Source organism: Notolepis coatsorum (genome assembly GCF_963971535.1).
Source record: "Notolepis coatsorum genome assembly, chromosome: 11".
Lineage (NCBI taxonomy): Eukaryota > Metazoa > Chordata > Actinopteri > Aulopiformes > Paralepididae > Notolepis > Notolepis coatsorum.
In genome coordinates this window covers 26022370-26047945 of record NC_140175.1, presented here as the reverse complement: position 1 = coordinate 26047945, position 25576 = coordinate 26022370, and the positions used below count along the sequence as shown (strand labels likewise).

At 41.9% G+C, this 25576-nt stretch overlaps 2 protein-coding genes across 2 annotated transcripts in view; one reads left to right on the top strand and one right to left on the bottom strand.

The window, feature by feature from the left end:
* Positions 1–647: 647 nt before the first annotated feature.
* Positions 648–14285, bottom strand: ssna1 (Sjogren syndrome nuclear autoantigen 1). Its single transcript, XM_084324097.1, has 3 exons — positions 14068–14285; positions 4887–5086; positions 648–893 (listed from the first exon to the last, which is right to left on the bottom strand). Exons 1-3 carry the CDS (start codon positions 14117–14119, stop codon positions 801–803), a joined length of 345 nt encoding a protein of 114 aa, XP_084180223.1. The 5' UTR covers positions 14120–14285; the 3' UTR covers positions 648–800.
* A 100-nt stretch (positions 14286–14385) lies between these two features.
* anapc2 (anaphase promoting complex subunit 2) overlaps positions 14386–25576 on the top strand; it is a 30622-nt gene continuing 19431 nt past the window's right edge. The window contains exons 1-7 of the mRNA XM_084325154.1: positions 14386–14614; positions 14994–15243; positions 18516–18828; positions 19763–19895; positions 20252–20474; positions 22940–23059; positions 24022–24139. Of these exons, the coding sequence (XP_084181280.1) occupies positions 14525–14614; positions 14994–15243; positions 18516–18828; positions 19763–19895; positions 20252–20474; positions 22940–23059; positions 24022–24139 (1247 nt within the window). The 5' untranslated portion in view covers positions 14386–14524. The remainder of the gene's footprint in view (positions 14615–14993; positions 15244–18515; positions 18829–19762; positions 19896–20251; positions 20475–22939; positions 23060–24021; positions 24140–25576) is intronic.

Here is a 25576-nt window from a genome sequence, read left to right as displayed (position 1 = left end):
ATCCAATGATTAGTTTGTTATAAGTTCCTGGGGTTCATTCTAAACTCCTTCTGACCTCTTGTGCTCCAGATACCCAGAACGATTTACAACATATCTTGAAAATAGTCTCCGGTCTCTTTGTTCCCATTTGTAATTGTTTTTTTATGTTTGATGCATGATTTACATTTTAATATTTTTTTTTGTAAATGAGGGCTATGCTCACTTATGTTTCCAAGGTTTAAATTAAGGTTCGAGTTGTATCCCCAAGCGAATGTCAAATTAGTCAGTGAATGACTAAAACAACAACAAATCCTCCTCAGTTGAAACTCAAGTCTTCAGAAACCTCACAGAGAAAGCATTCGTTTGATGTTGAAGAGAACTCTTCTCTGGAAAGAAAAGAGCAGCGTTCCTCCACGTTGTCCCATATTTACTCACAATTTACATAGCAAAGAGGACCGTGTCAAATCGCATTACTCCAGGAGTGTGCATCTGTTTTTACAACAGCCTATCAAATCACACAGCTAGTCCGTATCATTTGGGTTAGGGTTACCTGAAAAGAGTCTTCAGATTAAACAAGCCAGTCAGAAGTATTACCCTTTGTGATGTCATACTAAAAGGTGGTATTCGCTGTTGTCTTATTCGCTCGTTGAAACACGTGAAAGATAAGGGACTATTCAGAGACATCTTTATTCAAACAAATTACATTTATACAAAACTCAGCAGAAGACAAACGATTACAAATATATTACAAACGATCCACAAATGCGTAAAAAAGTGCCGGAGGGGATGCTGTCGTGGTGGTAGGGGTCAAAGTTGAGAGGTCAGGCTAATCTCCCTCTGGGCTCGGTGGCCTTACTAAGGTTCCCCGTCTCCTTCTTCAGTGCATTCAAAAGGGTTTGCGAGCTCTCCAGAATCTAGGGGAGGATGAGACGTGTCAGTCAAAGAAACAGCCAGAAAGCAGACACAAGTACAAGGGTGAAGGTGAAGCTTATAACTTTGACTCCTACTTAAAAAGGCATTCTTTCACTTTGGTAGAACTTGACATTGACATAATTTTGGCTCTGTACACCACCACAATGGATTTGAAGTGAAACAATCAAGATATGCTTCAATTGAAGACTTTCAGCTTTGATTTGAAGGTATTTACATCCAAATCAGGTGAGCAGCAGTGTAGGAATGACAACCGTTTTTTCTTTTTTTAAAGGGAACAAAGTGATTTGGACAATTCAAGTTTCAAGTTTCTTTAATAGTTGTCATACAGAAGTACAGAATACTTTCATACAAAATGCTTCTTACTGTTACGCTCCAGAGACTGTGCTAGACAAGATAGTATCAAATAACATAGTATAGCATGTAATTTAGAAGTAGAAAATGAGGTCACAGTGTTCAGTATAGACATATGTACAATGTTCGATGCAGAATAGACGTAACTGAGTTACCATATAATATACAATACTATGCAGTGTACTAATGTACAGTACTATATAGTGCAAAGCAGAAATGGGATGAGGTACAATTTACAGTAAGGTGTACGAGTTGTAGTGCAATCCTTCATCAATAAATATAAAGTGTGGGGAGTGGGTGCTACAGTGTGTTTGTTTAAAGTGGGTGTGTGCTATAAAGTGTGTGGAGTGGGTGCTACAGTGTGTTTGTTTAAAGTGAGTGTGTGCGTGTGGATGTGTGTGCTATGTGCGTTTGATGGTTGTTGTTGTGTAGTGTTCATTGTTCGTTTAGCAGCCTGATGGCCTGGGGATAGAAGCTTCTTCTGAGTCTTTCTGTGCTCGCCTTGAGACTCCGGTATCGCTTGCCTGACCGCAGCAGTTCAAAGAGGCAGTTGTTCGGGTGACTGGAGTCTTTAATGATTCTCTTAGCCTTGCCCTTACAACGCTTGTTGTAAATGTTCTGGAGGGTGGGGAGCCCCCCTCCAATTGTGCGTTCGGCTGAACGTGTCACTCTTTGTAGTCTGCTTCGGTCTTGTGCAGTGCTATTCCCAAACCAGGAGGTGATGTTGACAGTCAAGATGCTCTCTATTGTACATGAGTAGAAGTTCTTAAGGATCTTCTGACTGACTTGGAACTTCCTTAGGCGCCTGAGGAAGTAGAGGCGTTGTCGTGCCTTCTTCACAACACTGTCAATGTGTGTGGTCCATGTCAAGTCCTCGGATATGTAGGCTCCGAGGTACTTAAAGCTGTTGACTCTCTCAACCGGTGCCCCGTCGATGCTGAGGGGGCTGTAGTCCTTGACCCCCGACCTCCTGAAGTCCACAATCATCTCCTTTGTTTTGCTGACGTTCAGGGAGAGGCTGTTTTCCTGGCACCATCCCGCCAGGACCTTGACCTCTTCCAGGTAGGCCCTCTCGTCATTGGCAGAGATCAGGCCCACCACCACTGTGTCGTCAGCAAATTTGATGATTGTATTGCTACTCCGCTGAGCCACACAGTCGTGTGTGTACAGGGAGTAGAGGAGGGGACTCAGAACACAGCCCTGGGGGGCCCCTATGTTGAGGGTGATGGATGAGGAGGTGCAGTTGCCTGCTCTCACCACCTGGGGTCTGCCCGTCAGGAAGTCCAAGACCCACTGGCAGAGGTCATAGTTCAAGCCCAGGTCCCTGAGCTTGGCTATGGTATTGAATGCCGAGCTGTAGTCGATGAATAGCATTCTCACATAGTTCCCCTGCCTCTTGTCCAGGTGTGATGCTGCTGTGTGCAGCACATGGGCTATGGCGTCCTCCGTGGACCTGTTGGGGCGGTATGCAAATTGCAGGGGGTCCATGTTGATGGGGAGGGAGGAGCAGATGTAGCCCTTTACTAGCTTCTCAAAGCACTTCATGGCTATGGAGGTGAGAGCTACAGGGCGGTAGTCGTTGAGGCAAGCAGGCTTGGATTTTTTGGGTACAGGGATAATAGTAGACTTCTTCAGGCAGGTGGGGATGACAGCCTGTTCTATGGACAGGTTAAATATGTCAGTGAATACCGGGGCCAGTTGGTCGGCACAGACTTTTAGGACGCGGCCGGGGATGCCGTCCGGACCTGCTGCCTTCCTGATATTCACTTTTTTAAAGGTCCGCCTCACCTCATGCTCTGTTACCCTGAACACTGAGTCTCCATCAGCAGCAGACCCCCCCCCCCCCCCCATTGCCGTGGCTTGTGGGCTGGTGTTGTTATTACCAGCATCAAACCTCGCATAGAAGGTATTGAGGTCATTTGCTAAGGAGATGTCACTGTTCAGTTTGAGGGAGGCGCCTTTGTAGTCTGTCATCGTTTTGAGACCCTGCCACATAGCTCTAGAGTCAGCCTGTTCAAACTGGAGTTCAATTTTATCCTTGTAGCGCCGTTTGGCCTCTGTCACTGTCCTCCTTACGTTGTATCGCGCCACCTTGTGGTCATTCATGTTGCCTGCCACAATTGGCTGCTCAGCTGTTCCACGGTCAGGTGTGTGTTATTCCCTCATTATTTCATTTACAATGAGCAGATAAAAGGTCTAGAGTTAATTTCAAGTGTGGTATTTGCATTTGGAATCGGTTGCCGTCAACTCTCAATATGAGGTCCAAAGAGCTGTCACTATCAGTGAAGCAAGCCATCATTAGGCTGAAAAATCTAAACAAACCCATTGGAGAGATAGCAAAAACATCTGCTGTAAGCTGGTGACCGCTGCTGTCCCTGTCGTCTGCTGTCAACACCAGCGTTCCTCCCAGGCTCCTCATTCACTTCCATTCATTTTGGGGACCTACCGGTAGTCTAAATAGCATCCTTCTGTATAAACAGTAAGTATAAACAAACTATACAGCAATATTATAGAAATAGAAAGCTTGCCAATAGAGCTGAGGCAAGCACTGCTGTCTACTTGTTGTCTTTAATTAGTGAGGCATGTGGGTGTTTGTTTGCTATGATTAAGCTGTGTGGGGCACAGGGAGGTCTGTATGAAGATATCGTGGGGGGCGTGGTCGCACATAGTGGAAATTCTACAGCCAAATGCGTCATCTTGTGGGGTACACACCGATGTTTTAACATCCTTAGAAATGCATGAAGAAATGTCAGTCCTACATTGTTGCTTACACAGAATTAAATTTTTTATTAAAACTGATTTTTTTTGGAAAGGGATATTTAAAGGGGAAGGGGAACTATCTTATAAATGGCCTTTTTGAGTGTTTAGCATTGTTTCCTAGCTATGTGAACTTATATTAATATGATCTATGTCTCTAATTCTCATATTGGCGCATTCTTCCAATTCTCCTCTCACAATATTCACCCTCACTGAACTGAGTCATCTGAAAATGTGCTGATCTGTGATGTCAGAGAGACACCGCTGCATGATAATGTGGCTGTGTGGCATCAGGTACATGATGAGCTGCACACAGTGGTTGGAGCCCAGGCTCAAAACGGCTCGAGATCTTGAGGTAGAAAAATGCTGTTTTTGAGGACTTGATTAGAAATACAAAACAATGAATAAAAATAAAAATAAATTACAGAGGTGTTCCATAGACTCACAGGAATTGTGTAAAAGTGCCCAAATAGTGAAAGAAATAGTAAAATAGTTCCCCTTTAAACAAATGTAGAAACTATTGAAATGTATGAAAGTTTGTTTTTTAAACAGTTTTTCAAATGTGATTGTAAAAGTGAGTTACAATTATGAGGTAAAATACTTTGTACTGGGACTTATGCATTGAAACAACATCATTATGTATCAACATCCATTTAGTTAGCTGTTAAATTAGGCACACACAATACAATGTGTGTGTGTGTGTATATAGTTGTGTTTTTTTGTGGACCCCAGGAAGAAAAGCTACTGCAATGCTGTAGCTAATTGGGGATCCTAATAGACTAAAGTAAACACAGACTCCCCAGGTCCGACATGTGGGACTAGGCTACGAGAGACCGCCAGCCTCCACCAGAGAGAGACATACAGACCTTCATGTACGCCGCCTGCGTCTCTTCGATGGTGCGGTCGTAGTCGCTGCGGGCGGCGAGGCGTTGGGCCAGACTCTCGTTGACGCGGCTCAGCTTGTCCGTCAGGGCGCGGATGTCGTGCTGCAGGTGCTCCCTCTCCTCCTCCTCCTGCAGTATCTGTCGGTTCAGCTCTTCTCGCTTGGAAGACAGCTCCTCAATACCTGGGGGGGGGGGGGTAATTAATACAAAGGTGTTACAGACATGTCTGACTGTAACAGAGGAAGCATTCTCAACAGATTCCACAGCTACTGCTTGTACCGACAACGGAATCAGTTGTTCATTACAGCTATGATCGCTGCTGGTCATGAACTACTATAAAAGGCACGGTGGTGTAGTGGTTAACACGGTCACCTCACAGCTAGAAGGTCCAGGGTTGGATTGGATTCCCGTTTGGGGACCAGGTTTCCGCGTTGCCAGGTACCCAGGTGGCCGGTGGGGTATCTCCCGGGCCTTTCCGTCTGTTCTCTCTGTGCTGGAAAGGGTTTCCCCTCCAGATAAGATAAACCCAATGGAAAAACACGCACAACAGATCGCTAACGCTGACGAAGACGGACTGGAGCACTTTGATTGGTCCCCGGGGCGCGGGCCCACGCCGCAGCCCTTATCTTCTCCCGGCTGCCCTTGGGGGGGGAAGATCGACACGATGGGTCAACCTCACTCAGTTTCATCAGCGACCCAAAAATCGCATGCGTGTGTTCCTGTGTGTGCCGCCCATCGCATGCGTGTCACTGCACATAAAGACTTCTCCAAAAAGTCCAGTTATTATAAAAGTCTGTAACCACAATTAGCTGATCTAAGTACTATTTAGGCCTGTATAATAAGAGGTTGATGTGTGCGTGTATCGTGTATGTGCGTTTATATTGTATGCATGTGTGTTCCTATGTGCGAGGTCCCCTCCCTCAGAACCGAGGGTTGATTCCTGCTGATTCAGGGCATTCTAGCCGGTGATTGATGAAGGAGTTACGTGTGTGCGACAGCCAGGGCAAGGACTCAATCATACATAATGAAATCCCACTGCCAAAAGGTCACATTCTGTCCGAACGACCCACCGTGCAGCCATTTAGCCTTTACATTCTACACAAGTAGAGGCGCCACACCTCCGTGGAAACCCTGGCGGCCATAAAGGGAGCCGGTGGCTGATGACTCAGCTGAGTGAATTACAGACCTTTCATATTTCCCATGGGAATTCACTTCCAGAACAGACTGCTAAAGCACAAGCAAGCTTTAAAAGACAACTGAAACCACATATAACAGCCCTACACCTGTAAACACATTCTGTACATTTAGACACATACATACACACACACACACACATAGTTACCTTTAGTTTCATTTTATCTTATTTTTAGTGACAGGAATATTAGTAGCCTATACAAATAGGTTGATTGATTGAAAACTGTATTAGCAGATCGCAGAATGGGTACAATACAGTACGGCCGCTCAATACATACAATTGTTAAGGGGATGCAGACCAGAGAAAGACTTTCGTCTTGTTTACATCAGGGTCCCCCATTTTCAATTCATAATGATGGTGGTAAGAGTTTACTTTATATGTATATATCCAGTGCCTATGAATCGGGGTAAGAGTTTACAGTATATAAGGTTGCTAACTGCTTGTGAATTGAGTGCATATTAATATATAATGTTATGTAGGGATGGGTACCTTTCACATTTGAACCGATACCGGTACCGGTACCTGTGAATCGATACCGGTACCCAACGGTACCTTTTTTCGGTACTTCAAAAAAAAATAAAAAAAAATAAAAGAAAATATTTTTTATTAATTTTTTTTTTTTACTTTTTTCTTTTCATGTCAACGTTCACACGCACGATTTGACTTGATTCAACAACAAAGCAGTCGGAGCAATGACAAGCCGAAAACTGTCGAAATTTAATTTACCTACCTCAGTCGTAAAAAAAAAATCCAAACTTCAAATAACTACAATTTCGACAGTTTTCGGCTTGTCATTGCTCCGACTGCTTTGTTGTTGAATCAAGTCAAATCCTAGGTAAGCATATATTGTGCGTGTGAACGTTGACATGAAAAGAAAAAAGTAAAAATATTTTTTTTTAGGTTTCTCACTTGATTCGATACTCGGTAGTACCGACGTGTTTCGGTTCGGTACCTCAAAAGTACCGAATTCGGTACCCATCCCTAATGTTATGTAATGTACAAATTCATTCATTCTTATCAGGGGGATTATACGGCAGGCAGTTTCCATACCCCATAAGTAGCCTCCAGGTCTTTCTTATTAACTACTAGTGTAACCCACCTGGATTTGTAAACTCGTTAAGATAAGACATTATGATAAGCATCTTTATTGATCCCTGTGGGGAAATTCTGGAGTCATGAGGGGGATGGAGAGAGGGAAGGTACAGGCAGGATAATAGGAATACAATAGAAGAATAGAAAATACAGTAGATTAAAAAAAATTAAGATAAAAAGGTCTGATCTGCACTGGATCTCTGAACAGGCGAGATGTATATTACATTTTACATAGTATGTCTATATGTAAAGTATATAGTAAAAACATGTGTTCTGTGAATTACTGCCTCTTGTAAAACATTCATCCTATTACTTCGCATGGTATCCCATAGCATTATCACTCAGCAATTAAGTTTGCTACAAATGCCCCCTTTTCAACATATCACTGTGACTTATACATAAGTCATATATTTAATGTTAAACTTAAAGAGAAGACGGGGGTCTCTGTGTGTGTGCCCAGTTGAAGTCTGGCACCCTGCCATTGGCTGTGGAAGTGGGTAGATTCCAAGGTAAACCTGAGGCGGAACTGTTGTGTGTTCTCTGTGATCTGGGAGTGGTGGAAGATGAATATAATTTTGTTTTTTATTGCCCCTTGTACACCGATTTGAGGAGGGGTTTATTTGAGAAAATTCAATTTGTAAATCCGGATTTGTTTAGGCAGTCTGAGAGTTGTATGTTAAGTTGTTTTTTTGTAGAGATCTTCAGTTTTGCAGGATTTTTGGAGAAAGCATGGCATTTGAGACAAACCACACTATATTCTATATAATTGTATATGAATTCCTCTTGTTTCTTTGTTTACATACATTGCTTAGAGCTTGTTATATTACCTTTTATTGTGTTTTCTTTTTTTTGTGGCCATCTTGGTCTATATAACTTATTGTCAATGTCAAGTATACTATTATATACTTATTGTTTATGGGCAATTCCAGCGTTATGGATGTTACATTCAGAGAGAACATTGGAAACTTAACTTAACATTGACAAGGCATCGATTTGAATTGGAAGTATAATTTACACATTTTAGTTACACTTATTGAGATAAAGATGAGCCTGCAGTAAAAAAAGTTTTGACCTTTTGGATTTTGAGATAGGTGACAAAATACACAGCGTTATGGATGTTACGGAAATTGACAAGCTTTTCGGACTCACTGAGCACATGATGAAAACTCTGAATATCTTTTTCAAAGAATAACATGTTTACTATCACTTTGTAGGGAAGGGTTTGAGGTTACGGTACCCAAAAAGCACATTTAGGAAAACCTGGCATTTCCTCTCAAGGAATGAATCACAAAAAAGTGCCGTTATGGATGTTACATTTTTGCGTTATGGATGTTACACGTCTGAAATAGACAAAAAAACACTATAAAAATAGGGCTTTACCCACATGTGTTTGACTTCGGTGGACCATTTTGAGGGTCAAACCAGTCTGGATTCATGTTGTAGTCTGAAAAAATGCCAGGAAATGCTGAGAGAATTGTTGAAAATATATAGAACACAAATGTTCTAGAATGTTCGATTATGACATCATACTGTGACATCACAAATGTTCTAGAATGTTTGATTATGACATCATACTGTGACATCACAAATGTTCTAGAATGTTCTATTATGACATCATACTGTGACATCACAAATGTTCTAGAATGTCTTATGACATCATACTGTGACATCACAAAAATCACAAAATAAATAATATTTTCTTTTTTTTATGTCTTAAAATATCAGTCACTTCTGAAAATAAATTACAAAAAGTTTTTGGAAAATAGCTCTTTATTTGATTAACATAAAAAGGTGTTTTCTATACAGAAAACAGCAATATTAATATCGGTTAAATCAGAAAATGAGTTTTGGAGCAATTCCATGAAAATGTCAACCTCACCATGAAAAAGAAAGTTATAAAAAATAAAGTCCAATTCACTCTGCCTGGACTGGTTCAGAGAAATGGTATCTCCCTCTGTTATCCATGTGAGGATTGAGGTGTTCACGAATCTGATCAAAACTGACCCAGGACTTGTCCTCTTTGGTTGGAAGTGAAAAGAGAAATAAAAAAAATCTAACCCTAACTAACCGTACTGTCATGCACTTGTCCTAATAAACTACCGTAATTCCTCTAATAGTAACCGGTATTCAATTAAAAACCGGGTCTCTATTAATGACCGGGTGCGCTGTTGAGCTAAGCAATTATAAGCCGGCCTCCTAATACAAGCCGGGTTTCATGTATATTAGAGGAATTACGGTATTTCCCTCAACGGATTTACCATAGGCAATATATTTTGTTATTGTTGTTATATGCTGGCCTGGCTGTGCAGTAAATACCATATAATGGTATGGTGTTAATGTTTACCAAGAGAGTAAGCCTACTTCAGAATTGTATAAAACGAAGTTATTATTATTATTATTATTATTATTATTATTATTATTATTATTATTATTATTATTATTATTATTATTATTATTATTATTATTATTATTATTATTATTATTATTATTATTATTATTATTATACCAGTATTGTGATTGCACTATTTTACTTTATTTTACTTTTTTTGACCACCTGTAATTGCACTGTTTACTACCATATTTCATACAGTACTTGGTTTCAATAAATGAACCCAGTACATTTTACTGGGTTCAAACTGACACAAAATGTTGATTTATTCATTATGATCTGTTTGAAAATTAGAAATATAGGCCTCTCTCTTATACATGCCTCCTCCTAATACAAGCCTGGTATCCGCTACAGTTGAAACAAATACAAGCCAGGGTTACTATTAGAGGAATTACGGTAACCTACACTGTAGCACTCAACACTTTGATGAACATTGTTGCTCAGCTGATAAGAGTTGTGCCCTTCCTGATGGCTTGTCGTACAGAACTTGTAAGTCGCTTTGGATAAAAGCGTCAGCTAAATGACTAAATGTAAATGAAAATGTAAGTGCAGCGGTAAGCCTCCATAAGGGACATGGACATGTGGCATTTCTGAACCCTCTGCTTGACTCCTTCTCTTATGGTCACTGCATCCTTCATTCCTGGGGCCTGTCTTGAAATGTCGTCCGTGGAATAATACTAATTTACTTTCTGTTTGGTTTCATTTGGGGTTTCTGTGTTTTTTGGGGTGGGTTTCTACTAGTCACGATACTTGGCAAAACAATAACAAATACACATGTAGGCGAGGGGGAGATGGCCGACAGCAGCCGATTAGCAGTAGGCTAACGTGGACACTGCTCTGCCTAGACCAACAATGTGTGAAAAGGTTGTGTCTGGAAATATGTTGGATTTTAATCAAACAAGGAGTCATAAAATACTTCTGATTTAAATCAAACAAAGGGGTCATAATCGGACTTAACAACACACATTTTTGATCGTGTTTTTTGTCTATTTCAGACGTGTAACATCCATAACGCAAAAATGTAACATCCATAACGGCACTTTTTTGTGATTCATTCCTTGAGAGGAAATGCCAGGTTTTCCTGAATGTGCTTTTTGGGTACCTCAAACCCTTCCCTACAAAGTGATTGTGAATATCTTGTAAACATGTTATTCTTTGAAAAAGATATTCACAGAGTTTTCATGTGTTCAGTGAGTCCGAAAAGCTTGTCAATTTCCGTAACATCCATAACGCTGTGTATTTTGTCACCTATCTCAAAATTCAAAAGGTCAAAACATTTCTTATTGCAGGCTCATCTTTATCTCAATAAGTGTAACTAAAATGGGTAAATTATACTTCAAACAAAGGGGTCATAATCGGACTTAACAACACACATTCGCAATGTAACATCCGTCACTTGCAATGTAACATCCATAACACTTGTAAAGAATACAAAAAAAAATACCAGAATGACTAATTGTTGCTAATATGTCATCTTTATAAAAGTTTGCTTTGCTTAGGAAGTTTGGTTGACATTGCATTCCAGATGCATGTTTTATGACAACTTTTCCTGGAAAACGTTATGGATGTTACATTCGCTGTCCCATAAAGGGGCATTATAACAGCATGCTTCACCTGCCAATGGAAAGACACAAAGTACATAATTGATTCACATATTGATACAACAGCCTTTCATGACCAAAGGTGAGGTTAGAAAAATATCTGTTGATTTTTTTGCCATTCAGAAAGTCATACAATTAGGTTAATCGAAAAATAAATGTTTACATCATTGTGTCTCCTCCTGTAGTGTGAAAAAACATGCATTCTCATAAATATTACGATCAAATCTATTTTGTACTTCAAAATATAGACCTTGATGATACATTTGAAATTGGTTTGGTTATGATCATGTTATTTAAATTTTTTCATGGTGAGGTTGACATTTGCATGGAATTGCCCGAGTGCTTTTTTCCAATCTGAGCTCCTGCAGGGGCTGGTGTACCAACGGGAGACTCGGTTGATGAAATATGAATCCAGATCACTAATAAAAAAATAAAAAAATATTTGTCATCGTGGGCACTCAACGAGGGGCTGATAAAACTAGATATGTCGTCCGTGGCACTGAAAGGGTTAAGGACACTATCGCAGAGTTGTTTACACACACACCTGCAACTGTCACCCAGCCTTTTTTTTAAGATTTATTTTTTTGGCGTTTTATCACTTTATTGCTACTGGGCAGTCCAGTAGAGAGAGACAGAGGAGGAATGGGAGACAGAGTGGGGGGGGAAGACATTCGGCAAATAACGACGGGTTCGGGAGTCAAACCCGGGTCGGCCGTGTCGCGGCTGAGCGCGCTATGTAGTTCGCCACTGGGGCGCCCCAACCCAGCCTTTTATTTTTTTTTAAACTTTGACCAGTCACCTGGTTCTTTTAGCGTTTATCGCTTTTTCTTCTCATTCATACTTGGTCAAGTTCGACCGACAGAAGCAGGCTGAAAGGGTTCAGATGGGGGGGTAGACACTCTGGGAAAGGCACGGCTGCCGTCCGGGATTCGAACGCGCTCAGCCCCAGATCCGCGCGAGCGCGGTTGTCCACGGCGCTGAAATAGCACTCGCGGTACGTGGTGAGCTACTGGAGCTCCCCCCAACCCAGCCTTTTAACTAATGTGTCTGTTCCACTTCATGTATTTCATACCTTGTAATTTTATTTGGTTGTTTGTTTGATGTGTGTTTTAATTATTTCCCTTGCCTCTGTGATTTTGTCCTCCGTCATTGTAAATAAGATTTTTATTTTTATTTATTTTTTATATAATGCAGGATCTGTCTCAAAGATCTTTAATTGGCATGCAACAACACTCAATGTTAGTGGCACACACACACCGGAACACACGCATGCATTGTCTGTAGGATCGCCGATGCGATACTCCTCTGCGCTTAACCCATCCCGTCGTCCTTCCCCCCCAAGGGCAGCCGGGAGCAGACGAGGGCTGTGGCGTGAGCCACGCCCGGGGACCATCCTGCCCGTCTTCACCACGGACGGGCGTTAGCGATCTGTTTTGCATGTTTTTCCATTGGGTTTCTCTTATCGGGGGGGGGGGGCCCGGGGGGGGACCTTGCGAGCATGGGGAGAACATGCAAACTCCACACAGAAAGGCCCGGGAGATACCCCACCTGGGTAACTGGCATCATGGAAACCTGGTCCCCAAGCGGGAATCGAACCCTGGACCTTCTTGCTGTGAGGCGACAGTGTTAACCACTACACCACCGTGCCGCTAACCTCACCTGCCTGGTTAAATTAAAAAAATATATATATATATATTATATATATAATGGGGAGGGATGCCCTCTCTCCTCTAATACATTTTTTATTTTATTTTTTTTTAACTTTTAGACAGTGGCAAGACTGAGAGGACGCGATCATGTGCAGCAGAAAGTCAGTGATGGAAGAGATGAGGCTGATTGTTGTTCTCTAGTACAGCCTAATGTAATCTAGGCTGATGTCCACTGAGAACTAAAAGCTGTTTCACTGTCCGGTGAAATTACGCCCCTGACGCCACTTATTCTTCAAATTCCCTCACCACTCATCACGGTAACTAAACATTAATGAGGCTGGGATTGATTTTGAGAAGGCCTTGTGACAGATCCACTGGTCAAACTGAGCAGACACAGTATACCGATACAATACACACACAGCCTACAATATTCCTCTCTATGTTGAATACGGCTGTACTAACCTAGTAGTAACCATTTGTACACGCAGCTGGCTACTAACTCGGTCTTGAAGTGAGCTAGAACTCCACTAAAATGTATTAGATTAGATTCAAATGTATTGTCATTATACACTTGGATACAGTTTGTCATCAAACCAGAGTGCAAATGTAACAGTAAAGTGCAATAGTAATATACCACGTACAGGTGATTAAACTGGGTATAATATATAAATTGGTACTACCGAGTAATCAGATGTATGTACAGAGTTGTAGTATTGTACAGTGATACAGGTATGGTGGTGTATGCCATGGATTGGATGGATAGTCAGATAAGGAATGAATTACACAGTAGAAGCAATACAGAATAGATAGCCTCATGGACTGCTTTCTAATACGAACTGTGTTACACAGAGTTAATCTTTGTAGGTTAATCAGATTAGATAGTCTCAGCATGCCTGGTGGTCACAGGAGTTAGTTCCCAAATGGAATATCACATTTTAAATTACTATAGCTAGGACCAATAACTACATTTACCACAATAAACAGGTTTGCAATGCACACACAGCTATGTCCAACAAAACAAAATTAGCTAACGTCATATCATCATTATTAATTGAAAATGGGGGACCCTGATGTAAACAAGACGAAAGTCTTTCTCTGGTCTGCATCCCCTTATAACAATTGTTTGTATTGAGCTGTACACTGTACTCATTCTGCAATCTGTTCATTAAAATGTTCAATCAATCAGCTACAGGTTAAAGCTATAAAGAATGGCCATGCAAAGTTAGCTGTTACTTACAGTTGACAAGTTCGTTGTTGTACGTCTGAAGTGCAGCCCCTTGTTGGGCCATGATGAGATGTTATGTTATCCCTGTCGCTAATCCGTCGAGATGTATAGTTGTGCAAAGGCGAAGGGCAGACAGGCGAGGCAACACACAACAACTTTCCTGCCACTGCTTGATTCAAAGTCCCAATTTTTAGCACGTTTCCAGGACGACAGCACCTGCCTGCCGCCGACACTTCCGCCACAACCTCTGCCGCGTCACGCTGGGTTCCGCTCACTTCCGCCACAACTACGCGTCATCATCAAGCGACAAACAACACAGGTGAAAGCGCGAGTCGCCTCCGATTCAAGCTGTAGGGAGATATGAAAGCTAATGATACCCAAATCCCTTTCAGATACTAACATTTCGCTTAAATCATAATGAAAACCATGACATAATAACGTCGACGTGCTCGAAATTATACCACAGAGTATGAAAATGATGGAGTCGGACTCTGCTGAAATGTCATTCTCAGTACCCCAAGGGCTCCCATATGCTTGGGAAACTGTCACTAGTGCTTTGGTGAGTAGTAGCGATTTAGCAGCTGTATGTGTTTTTGTCATATATTAGCTACATCATCATTCCGAATATTACCAGCAGCTAGCCTTAAGCTATAAGCGGTCTTCTGGGCCCAGGAGTTCAAAACATTGAATCCCTATTGATTGATTGATTGAACATTTGTAACAGATTGCAGAATGAGTACAGTACAGCTCAATACACACAATTGTTAGGGTGATGCAGACCAGAGAAAGACTTTCATGTTGTTTGCATCAGGGTCCCCCATTTTCAATTCATAATGAGTTGAAATGAATGAATACAAATCTGATCCAATCCGATAGGGATTAAAAGTTTTGAACTCCTGGGTCCTGGTGGCAGAACAAACTCTCTTCTCTTTCTGCAGGTGTCTCCAGTGCCCTCGTTATCTGAAGAGTCTCTCTCAGAGTGCCTGTCCCTGCTGTCCTTTAGTGGGCTGGGGCAGCTACTGGAAGGCTGGCTGGTGGAGACTTTGCATTTGCGCCTGACCACTGCTGTGGCTCCAGAGTTCTGGGCTGGACTCGCACAACCAGAGAACGAGATGGAGGAAAGGGACCGGGCCCGGGTTCTTCTCACTGCCTTTCAAACCCTCCTGGATAGACTAGAACCTTTCTTAGGCAAGTACAGTAGAAGGTGGTCTGATCATTCTCTACATTAGGACTTTTCTGTCAACCTTCTTCTGGGTGACGCTATCTCTCTCTGCCCTTGGAAGAAAAAACAAACAAACTCTTACTGTCTTTTTACTATTATGCACCCTACTACTATGCTAGTACTATACTTTCTACTACTACCTATCTTGCTAATAGTCTCTATACTACTATGCACTCAGAGTGTAACACTCAAGCTCGCTGCCAGAGATGTACCCCTGGCTCCTGGTAACTTTTTGTTCACAATCTGTAAGTCGCTTTGGATAAGCGTCTGCTAAATTACTAAATGTAAATGAAGACGGGGAAGAAAATACGGTAGCAAGCGCTACCGGAGTCTCATGGCCAGTACAGAGAAAGTCAAAGGAGCTTCTATCCCCAGGCCATCAGGATGCTCAATGTGGACTCTATGCAACACTAACTCATCCATTCTACATTCATTGCACACACTCACTTTAAACACTCACCTTTAACATTCACTTTCGGCCAGGATTACAACTGGCACATTCATCTCCGATATCTTTCCGGTATCACGCTCAGCCAGACAAGGTTGCCCTCTTAGTCCCGGACTATTCGATCTATCATTAGAACCTTTAGCACAATTTATAAGACAATCCCAACACATAGAACCAATAGTAATCAAGGGCACACATCATAAAATTAGTTTATATGCGGACGACGTAATATTATTCATGCAAAACCCCAACAACACATTGCCGCTTATACTCAAGTTGATAGAGAACTTTGGTGATTTATCGGGATTTAAAATAAATTGGCCTAAGTCGGCTTTTCTTCCTCTTAACACCAGTGCAAAAAAAGAGACAACCCTCCCAGGTGCGATACCCATGGTCAAACATTTCAGATGCTTGGGTGTGGAAATATTTCCCACCATAAGACAAACGGTGAAGCACAATTACACAAAAATACAGAACAAAATCAAAGACGACCTGGACAGGTGGGCAAAACTTAAAAACTCAGTACAGGCAAGGGTATCAATAGTTAAGATTGATGTATTACCAAGAATCAATTTCTTCAGCTCAATGCTTCCGTTACCTCCTCCAGAGGGCTACTGGAAAAGATTACAAACCTCCACATACAAATTTATTTGGAATAACAAACCACCTCGCATAAAAAGATCCACCGCACAGAGAAATAAAGCAGACGGTGGCATGGCAGTCCCAGATTTTTTACAATATTTTAATGCCTTCACATTAAGACCATTGAAGAAGATATGGTTTGACCCCGAGGCTTTGGTATCTTGGAGAAAATTAGAAGAAAACATAGTAGCCCCACAGATATTGAAAGACATAGCATACACTAAACTTTCAATCAAGCATTGTGAGCGAGAATTTGGCCCAATAATTACTCATGCAATCAGGACATGGCGGGAAACACAAAGGAAATTTCCTAACCCTCAAGTATGGCATAATCACACTCCCATATTCAATAACAATGCTCTCTTAATGGGAAAACGACCTATAAGATTCCCTATATGGGAAGAGAGAGGCATACACTCATTAGGGGATATTTTTAATAACAAGGGCCTCTGTAGTTATGTCGAAATATGCATAAAGTTTAACCTCACCGAGTCCACATGGCTTTTTTACATACAGTTACGACTTTGTATGAGATCTCACAGTGTTCCATTACACATACCAATTGAACACCACAGATACCACAAATTTTTCTATGAAAGAGATACATTGGGAGGTTTTGTATCAGGTTTTTATTATCAATTACTAACGTCCTCGTATGAAACCCTTCAACTAGACAATGTCTGGAGGAGGGATATACCAGACCTGGAAAATGACTTTGATTGGCAAGGAGCCTGGGCAAATGTCCGACTTACATCAAGGAACCCGGATCATCAACAAATCAATCTGAACTATATTCACAGGACATACTTGACTCCTATAAGGCTGTGCAAAATGGGGCTTATACAAGACTCCAAATGCTCCCAATGTACAAATGGGGACGAAGGAACATTTATGCACATGTATTGGGACTGCCCACCAGTTAAGGCATTCTGGAAAGATGTGTCCCAACAATTATCAATACTCGTATTTTGGAATATACCTGTACACCCCGCGGTATTGCTATTGAATGATGTTTTTGAGTTTGCAGTGAATCCACATCTAAAAAGATTGGTTTTATCGGGTATCACAGTAGCTAAAAAACTGATCGCATCACGTTGGTTTCAACCGGAAAAAATGTGCCGGAAAGTGTGGTTTCTTACATATCTCGATGTGATATATCAAGAAATATCTACAGCAAGAATTCTGGGGCTCAATGAATCCAAAATGTCAATGTGGTTAGAAGTGGTGGAGAGAATTAAAGCTAGCCTATAATGGTGGTGTCTGGTTAGGAGTGAGGGATAATGGAGGTACTATCCAAGAGGGGGTCCGGGAGGGGGGGGTTTGAGCTGGAGCATATGTGTGTAGGGTTTTAGAAAATAGGTATTAGGGGTATATTATATACTAACATTTATATAATTGTAACTTCGCTGGATATACACTGTATACGGTTAAAATGTTATTATTGACTATTTTTGTTTTATCCTGTTTCTGTACTTGCATATATTTTAACCACCTTTACTGAAAGTTTCATTATACATTGTGTGTTGAGTACTGACTTTTAATAAGTTTTGTTTTGCAATAATAAAAAAAAAAAAAAAAAAAAAAAAAAACATTCACTTTAAACACTTTTTTTTAACACTACACCATATTTTATCTATTTATAACGATTTGCTCTACCTCTCTACCTAATTTTAGCATTTTGTATTTTGTTTAGCATTTTGTACTTTAGTTTTGTATTTGTATATTTTGTATAGTGTTTGGTCTTCATTCCTTAACTTTTTTTTTTACTGTATGAAGCACAATTTGGGCGACAGTGGCTCAGGAGGTAGAGCAGTCATCTGGTAATCTGAAGGTTCGATTCCCGCTCCTCCCGAGCAGCATGTCGAGGTGTCCTTGAGCAAGACACTTAACCCCTAACTGCTCCTGATGAGCAGGTTGGCACCTTGCATGGTTGCCTCCACCGTCAGTGTGTGAATGTGTGAGTGAATGGGTAAAAATGTGAGGAACAAATTGTAAAGCGCTTTGGATAAAGGAGGCTCATACAGAACCAAGCATTTCACTGTAATGTACGTGTACCTTTATATGTGACAAATAAAACAAAGCTTGAAATTTAACTTAAACTTGAACCTTAAAACCAGAGTGTAACTCCCCCCTCTCGTCTCTCCCCAGGTGGGCTGGAGAGGCTGGACAAGTGGCAGGACGAGGGCCGCGGTGGGCTCTGCGGCCCGGGGGCTGGGGGTCTTAAGGAGAGAGCCTTCACGGTCATCAGGGCCATCCTCCTCTTCTCTCCCTCCACCGTGCTCCAGAAGCGGGTGCTGGAGTTCTACAGCAGGACCTTCTCTGTGCACATGCACCAGGAGGGGGAGGGCGAGGAGGGGGCAGAGGGCCCGAACAGCGGGGTGTGTCCCGGCTGCGCTGTCCCGACGCAGCGCTGTTGGTGTCACGAAGCCCTCGAACAGCTTCAAGAACTGAGCCACATCCTGTAAGTGAGAGAAGGATGGATGTAGCAGCTATCAAACACTGATTACTACGCCTAAGAGAACTACAGTACAACAGGAGGACACATTGGTCTCTCTCTCTCTCTCTCTCTCTCTCTCTCTCTCTCTCTCTCTCTCTCTCTCTCTCTCTATATATATATATATATCTATCTCTCTCTCTCTCAGCAACATTTGTTATGTGCCTCTACCTACTACAGTACAATATGCATTAGCAAAGTTTGTGTTCTTTGTCTCCACACACACACACACTCACACGCACGCACACACACACAACAAACCGTACCATGCTATACAAACCCTTTTAACACCAGTCACTATCTTCACCAGTAAGGAGCAGGTGAGGCCAGTATTAATCACAAATTCAACCAATATTACATCAACACAAACAACCATGAGACACGTATAGTCCAGCCCCAATCCATCTGCCTACTACAATGGAACAACACAGAGTTCATCATACCACCGGTATGAACCTTTAGCTAAATGTCTAGTCGGTTGTGTCGTGAATTAGCCTGGTCTCATGTTCCATAACAAATCCAAAGATAACTGTTTAACTAACCTAGTGTTACATCTTGTTATGACAACATTATAGCATGGACGTCGGGACATGTCAATTGTAACTCGTGTTGTCGTCACTGTCGATTCCACCGGCACATGAGCGGTTTGATAAGTATTCACAAAGCTTGTCAGAATAGGAGCGCAGAGATTTAGGGGTCAGTTCACTTCACACTTCACCCAGTGCTCTCTACAAGATAGACACCAATCTCAGATCAACCCTCTCACTTTGGAAGGTTTTGTGAATCTTTAACCCGGTAGTCGGAGACATTCTTATGCACTGAAGAAGACTTGATGATTTTCGACTTGGATGATTTCAATGGTTTCATTTGAACTGTCGCGCTGCCTGTCTCCTCCTGCCAGCTCCAGACTGCAGCTGCTGGAGTGTGTCAGCTCAGAAGCGGTGACCTCCATCCTCCACAAGCTGATCGAGCAGCGGATGGAGCGGCACTGCCGGGAAAAGTACGAGAGTTCCTTCCTGCTAGACTTCCAGGAGGTATGCTATGGATGGCCCATAACCATAATAACATTATAGAACTAACGTAATATCTGGATGATTAATGATGGATATCTATTATTAATAATAGATGAGATGTAGTCTATTAGACCCGTGTAGTTTAGAAATGTTGGTTTTGTCTTGGATCATGGGTGCCTGGTCTAGCCTCCGATCTCCATAGTGACATATAGACCATTTCTGTAGCTACTACTACAAATAAGCTACTGTAAATTAGCTTGTCTCATTTGGACATTTCTGATAATTTTCCTGTTAATTATCTTCTCTCAAGTCTCAATTACAATCTCTCTCTCGCTGTCTCTCTCTCTCTCGCTCTCTCTCTCTCTCTCTCTCTCTAGTGGCTGGAGCTGGTGCTCGGCTGGCTAAGCAGAGTGTTTGTCAGCGAGGTGAATGGAGGAGGAGGCGCGGCGGTCCCGGTGCCCAGCGGCACGGGCACGGGCGGGGGCGAGGCGGTCCAGCCGGCCAACGCCGTGTTGCAGCGCTGGAGGTGTCACATGCACCAGTTCTTCTGTAGGATATATGTTAACATGAGGATAGAGGAGCTCTTCAGCATCATCAGAGGTGAGACCACTCTCTCCCACATAGAGAGAGATATTAGTGGGTACTAGTCTCTCCCACACAGGGAGAGATATTAATGGGTACTAGTCTCTCCCACATAGAGAGATATTAATGGGTACTAGTCTCTCCCACATAGAGAGATATTAGTGGGTACTAGTCTCTCCCACACAGGGAGAGATATTAGTGGGTACTAGTCTCTCCCACACAGAGAGAGATATTAGTGGCTATTAGTCTCTCCCACACAGGGAGAGATATTAGTGGGTACTAGTCTCTCCCACACAGGGAGAGATATTAGTGGGTACTAGTCTCTCCCACACAGAGATATTAGTGGGTACTAGTCTCTCCCACACAGAGAGATATTAGTGGGTACTAGTCTCTCCCACACAGAGAGATATTAGTGGGTACTAGTCTCTCCCACATAGAGAGAGATATTAGTGGGTACTAGTCTCTCCCACACAGAGATATATTAGTGGGTACTAGTCTCTCCCACACAGGGAGAGATATTAGTGGCTACTAGTCTCTCCCACACAGAGAGAGATATTAGTGGGTACTAGTCTCTCCCACACAGAGAGAGATATTAGTGGGTACTAGTCTCTCCCACATAGAGAGATATTAGTGGGTACTAGTCTCTCCCACATAGAGAGAGATATTAGTGGGTACTAGTCTCTCCCACACAGGGAGAGATATTAGTGGCTACTAGTCTCTCCCACATAGAGAGAGATATTAGTGGGTACTAGTCTCTCCCACATAGAGAGATATTAGTGGGTACTAGTCTCTCCCACACAGAGAGAGATATTAGTGGGTACTAGTCTCCCACATAGGGAGAGATATTAGTGGGTACTAGTCTCTCCCACATAGAGATATTAGTGGGTACTAGTCTCTCCCACACAGAGAGAGATATTAGTGGGTACTAGTCTCTCCCACATAGAGAGATATTAGTGGGTACTAGTCTCTCCCACACAGAGAGATATTAGTGGGTACTAGTCTCTCCCACACAGAGAGAGATATTAGTGGGTACTAGTCTCTCCCACATAGGGAGAGATATTAGTGGGTACTAGTCTCTCCCACATAGAGAGAGATATTAGTGGGTACTAGTCTCTCCTACACACAGAGATATATTAGTGGGTACTAGTCTCTCCCACATAGAGAGAGATATTAGTGGGTACTAGTCTCTCCCACACAGAGAGAGATATTAGTGGGTACTAGTCTCTCCCACACAGAGAGAGATATTAGTGGGTACTAGTCTCTCCCACACAGAGAGATATTAGTGGGTACTAGTCTCTCCCACATAGAGAGAGATATTAGTGGCTACTAGTCTCTCCCACACAGAGAGATATTAGTGGGTACTAGTCTCTCCCACACAGAGAGAGATATTAATGGGTACTAGTCTCTCCTACACAGGGAGAGATATTAGTGGGTACTAGTCTCTCCCACACAGGGAGAGATATTAGTGGGTACTAGTCTCTCCCACACAGAGAGAGATATTGGTGGGTACTAGTCTCTCCCACACAGAGAGAGATATTAGTGGGTACTAGTCTCTCCCACACAGAGAGAGATATTAGTGGGTACTAGTCTCTCCCACACAGGGAGAGATATTAGTGGGTACTAGTCTCTCCCACACAGAGAGAGATATTAGTGGGTACTAGTCTCTCCCACACAGAGAGATATTAATGGGTACTAGTCTCACACACAGTAGCAGTTACTTTTGACGAGTTTCACACCACTGCTGCGCGGCTAAAGCGTTTTTTACTTGAAGCGAAAGTTTACTCACGGCCCTCTTTATTGTGAGCAACTTTCATCATGACCACAGGACACAGGAACCCCATTCAAAGACCAATATATAACCAAAAATAAAATACATGGGTGTGGATATGAAATAGGAGGTTGTTTTTCCTATAATTCCTGCCAGGTTGACCATTTTGGACATTTGTCGCCTGACAGCAGCATATGCTCTAGAACTGTACTACAAACGATTGGCTCTTAAAACAGAAAGAGAAGAACGTTTGATTCTGTTCTGGCTTTCTGTCTGTATGTGGAACAACGTGTCCGTGCCTATTTAACGGTACATTGCAAGAACAGAAAAAAAGACAGAAAAAACCACAGCAAAAAAACTAAAGACACAAAAAAGTGATAACAACTGAAAAGTACAGAGTGGAACAGTCTCATGTTGAGTTCTACGCATCACAAAAACAACTTAATGATATTTGTACATTTTACGGGCTATTCTGCTCAACACAACAAAAGCACAACCGCAATTACGTTTTCTCCTCTTCCTCTTTACAGGAGCTAGCCGTCCATAGCTGAACAGGTGTATATTCTTGAACATGTGATGTATCACATACTATGTGCAGACTAGAGATCATGCAAAAATACACTTGTTAATCGATCTTAAAATAGAATAACTTACAAGTTACATTTTCTTGACTCTTTTTTTTTCCCTGGTTTGTTTTCGTTTCATGTCATCTCAGATTTCCCGGAGTCTAAACCTGCAATTGAAGATCTGAAGTTCTGCCTGGAAAGAACCAATCAGAGGCAACAGCTTCTCTCCTCGCTCAAAGCAGCCTTTGAGACCCGCCTGCTGCACCCAGGTCAGTTTAGCACATAGATTAAATTAGATTAAAATGTATTGTCATTATACAGTACAACGAAAAGGAGTTTGGCATCCACCCAGAGTGCAAATCTAGATATAAACTGGATATAAAATATATTAATTAGTACTACTGAGTAATGGTGCTAATCAGATGTATGTACAGTACAGAGTTGTAGTATTAATATATGTACATATGTACAGTGATACAGGTATACAGACACTATCGTAGTAGTCATACTGGCCAGCAGCGTAACTAGTCAGAGTAAGTAAGGGATATGTACACATATAGATATAGTATCTACAGATATGTAAAACGGTTTATATGCAGTTATGTACAGACAGATGTGGATATATATATATATATGAATAAATATATATACGGTATATACAGCATTATTGTACATGCTATCATGCAGAGTTGTAGGGGTTATATGTAGGTCTATAGAAGGATTATATGAAGGTATATCCAGACGGATATGGATATTTATACAGTATGTAGTATATAAATATATAAATGTATATATATGGTATATACAGCACTATTGTACATGCTATCATACAGAGTTATATGGGAAATCTCAATCAGGTAAGTTGAATGTGAAGAGAGAAAACGGAACAGGATCCACACAGTGATTGCAGTCTATATTCCCTGTATTTTCGGTCACATTACTTAGAAAGTCAAAGATATTTGTAACAGCAAACAGACATTGAGAAAAGCAAAGAAACCTTTATTTAATAAAAAACAGTGGCTACCCTGCTCACCCTAAATATAAGTCCATAGATAAGGAGGTGGTCTGAAAGACCTCCATTCGGGGTGAGCAGGACAGCCACTGTATTCAAACCTTTACTTGTCCTGTCCTTGACGAGCACTTGCTCAGTGGCTCAGTTGAGCGCTCCCTATTTCTTTCTTCAGATCGTTCCTTTATATTCCCCATCTTTTGTTTTTCTAAACACTTCCAGGAGTCCACACGTCTGACATCCTCACCGTGTACATCTCGGCCATCAAGGCCCTGAGAGAGTTGGACCCGTCCATGGTGATCCTGCAATTGGCCTGTCAGCCCATCCGCAAGTATCTAAGGTAGGTGTGTGTGTGTGTGGGGGTGGGGGTGGGTGTGTGGGGGTGGGTGCGGGCGGGTGGACTGGTTTTTATGAAATCAGAAGCTCTTCATCCAACCGAATGAAATGAAGGCACATGAATTTGTCTTGGTGACAGTGGTGCAAAAATAAAACACATCAACAATTTACGAAGATGTTTAGGGATGCAGTGGTACCGTCTTTTCACTGCTGATACTCGTTCTGGAGTACTTTAACTTCAATAATCATCCTGATCCTGACGATTGCGATATATAATCAACTATCCTCCAGTTGAGAGAGATCGTAACATTCTGTTTGTACCTGCCAAAATGTATGTGTATCTGACCTAGGGCTGGGCGATATAACGATAATTATCGCAATATGTAAGGGATAATGTATAGCTACGAGGTCATTGTCGCAAAATAATTGACCGACGCAGAGTTTAAAATACCGAGGCGCCTCGCCGAGGTGTTTTAAACGTCAGTGAAGGTCAATTATTTTGCGACAATGATCGAGTATAGCTATACATTATCCCGCTTATTACATGGCTAACTTACTAACAATATACCTAATTCATTTTACATCGACTCGCAACACTGGTTCTGGGCTTCTGGCTCCGCTCGTCGCTCCGCCCCCTGTCATCGCCGGCAGCTTCGCCGGCGGCAGCACTGATGTCAGTGGGCTTGATTGCGAACAGCTGCGCACAGCGGTCATTATTGTGGGCTTGATTGCGAACAGCTGCGCACAGCGGTCATTATTGTGTGATAATTGACCGCTGCTAGGGGTAACGGAGCGCTATTGACCAATCACAAGCAAGCATTTTGGCGAATGTGAAAACGCCATGTAATAAATTTTAATAATCGATATCGGGGGGAAAAATATCGAAAAAGAAAATATAGATTTTTTTTCTTCTTTTTTTTTTTAACCCAGAGACAGTGGACATACTTGTCTTTCTTGCCTGCAACTTAAAGTAATGGCTTTGCTTGTCCAAATGACAATACTGACCAAATTGAGATTTCTTTTTTCTCTTGTCCATTTATTTTGTTTGCTTTCTAATGTAAAATACAGTTTGAAACCGTCTGTACACAGTAGGCTATGTGTGCTAGCAGAGCTAGTCTCCAGTCACGAGTCACGGTGCACATGTGCGGTGGTTTGTCCACCAAAAAAGCGCCAAAAGATAGAAAAGAAACTAGCAGAGCCAGAACTGTTCAACTCCCCTGGAGCCACAGCCAGCAGAGAAGCCTGTTTACTCTAGCTTTCAAACCAGCTGCAGCCTGAGAACTGGAGTGTGTGAGGGGATGTAACACTAAAGAATTTGTAATTTTTTTTAATACTTAATAATTATCGATATCACGTGATATGATATTGTTATCGATATCGTTATCGCGATATCATTTTTGGCCATATCGCCCAGCCCTAATCTGACCTTGTTAAAATGACT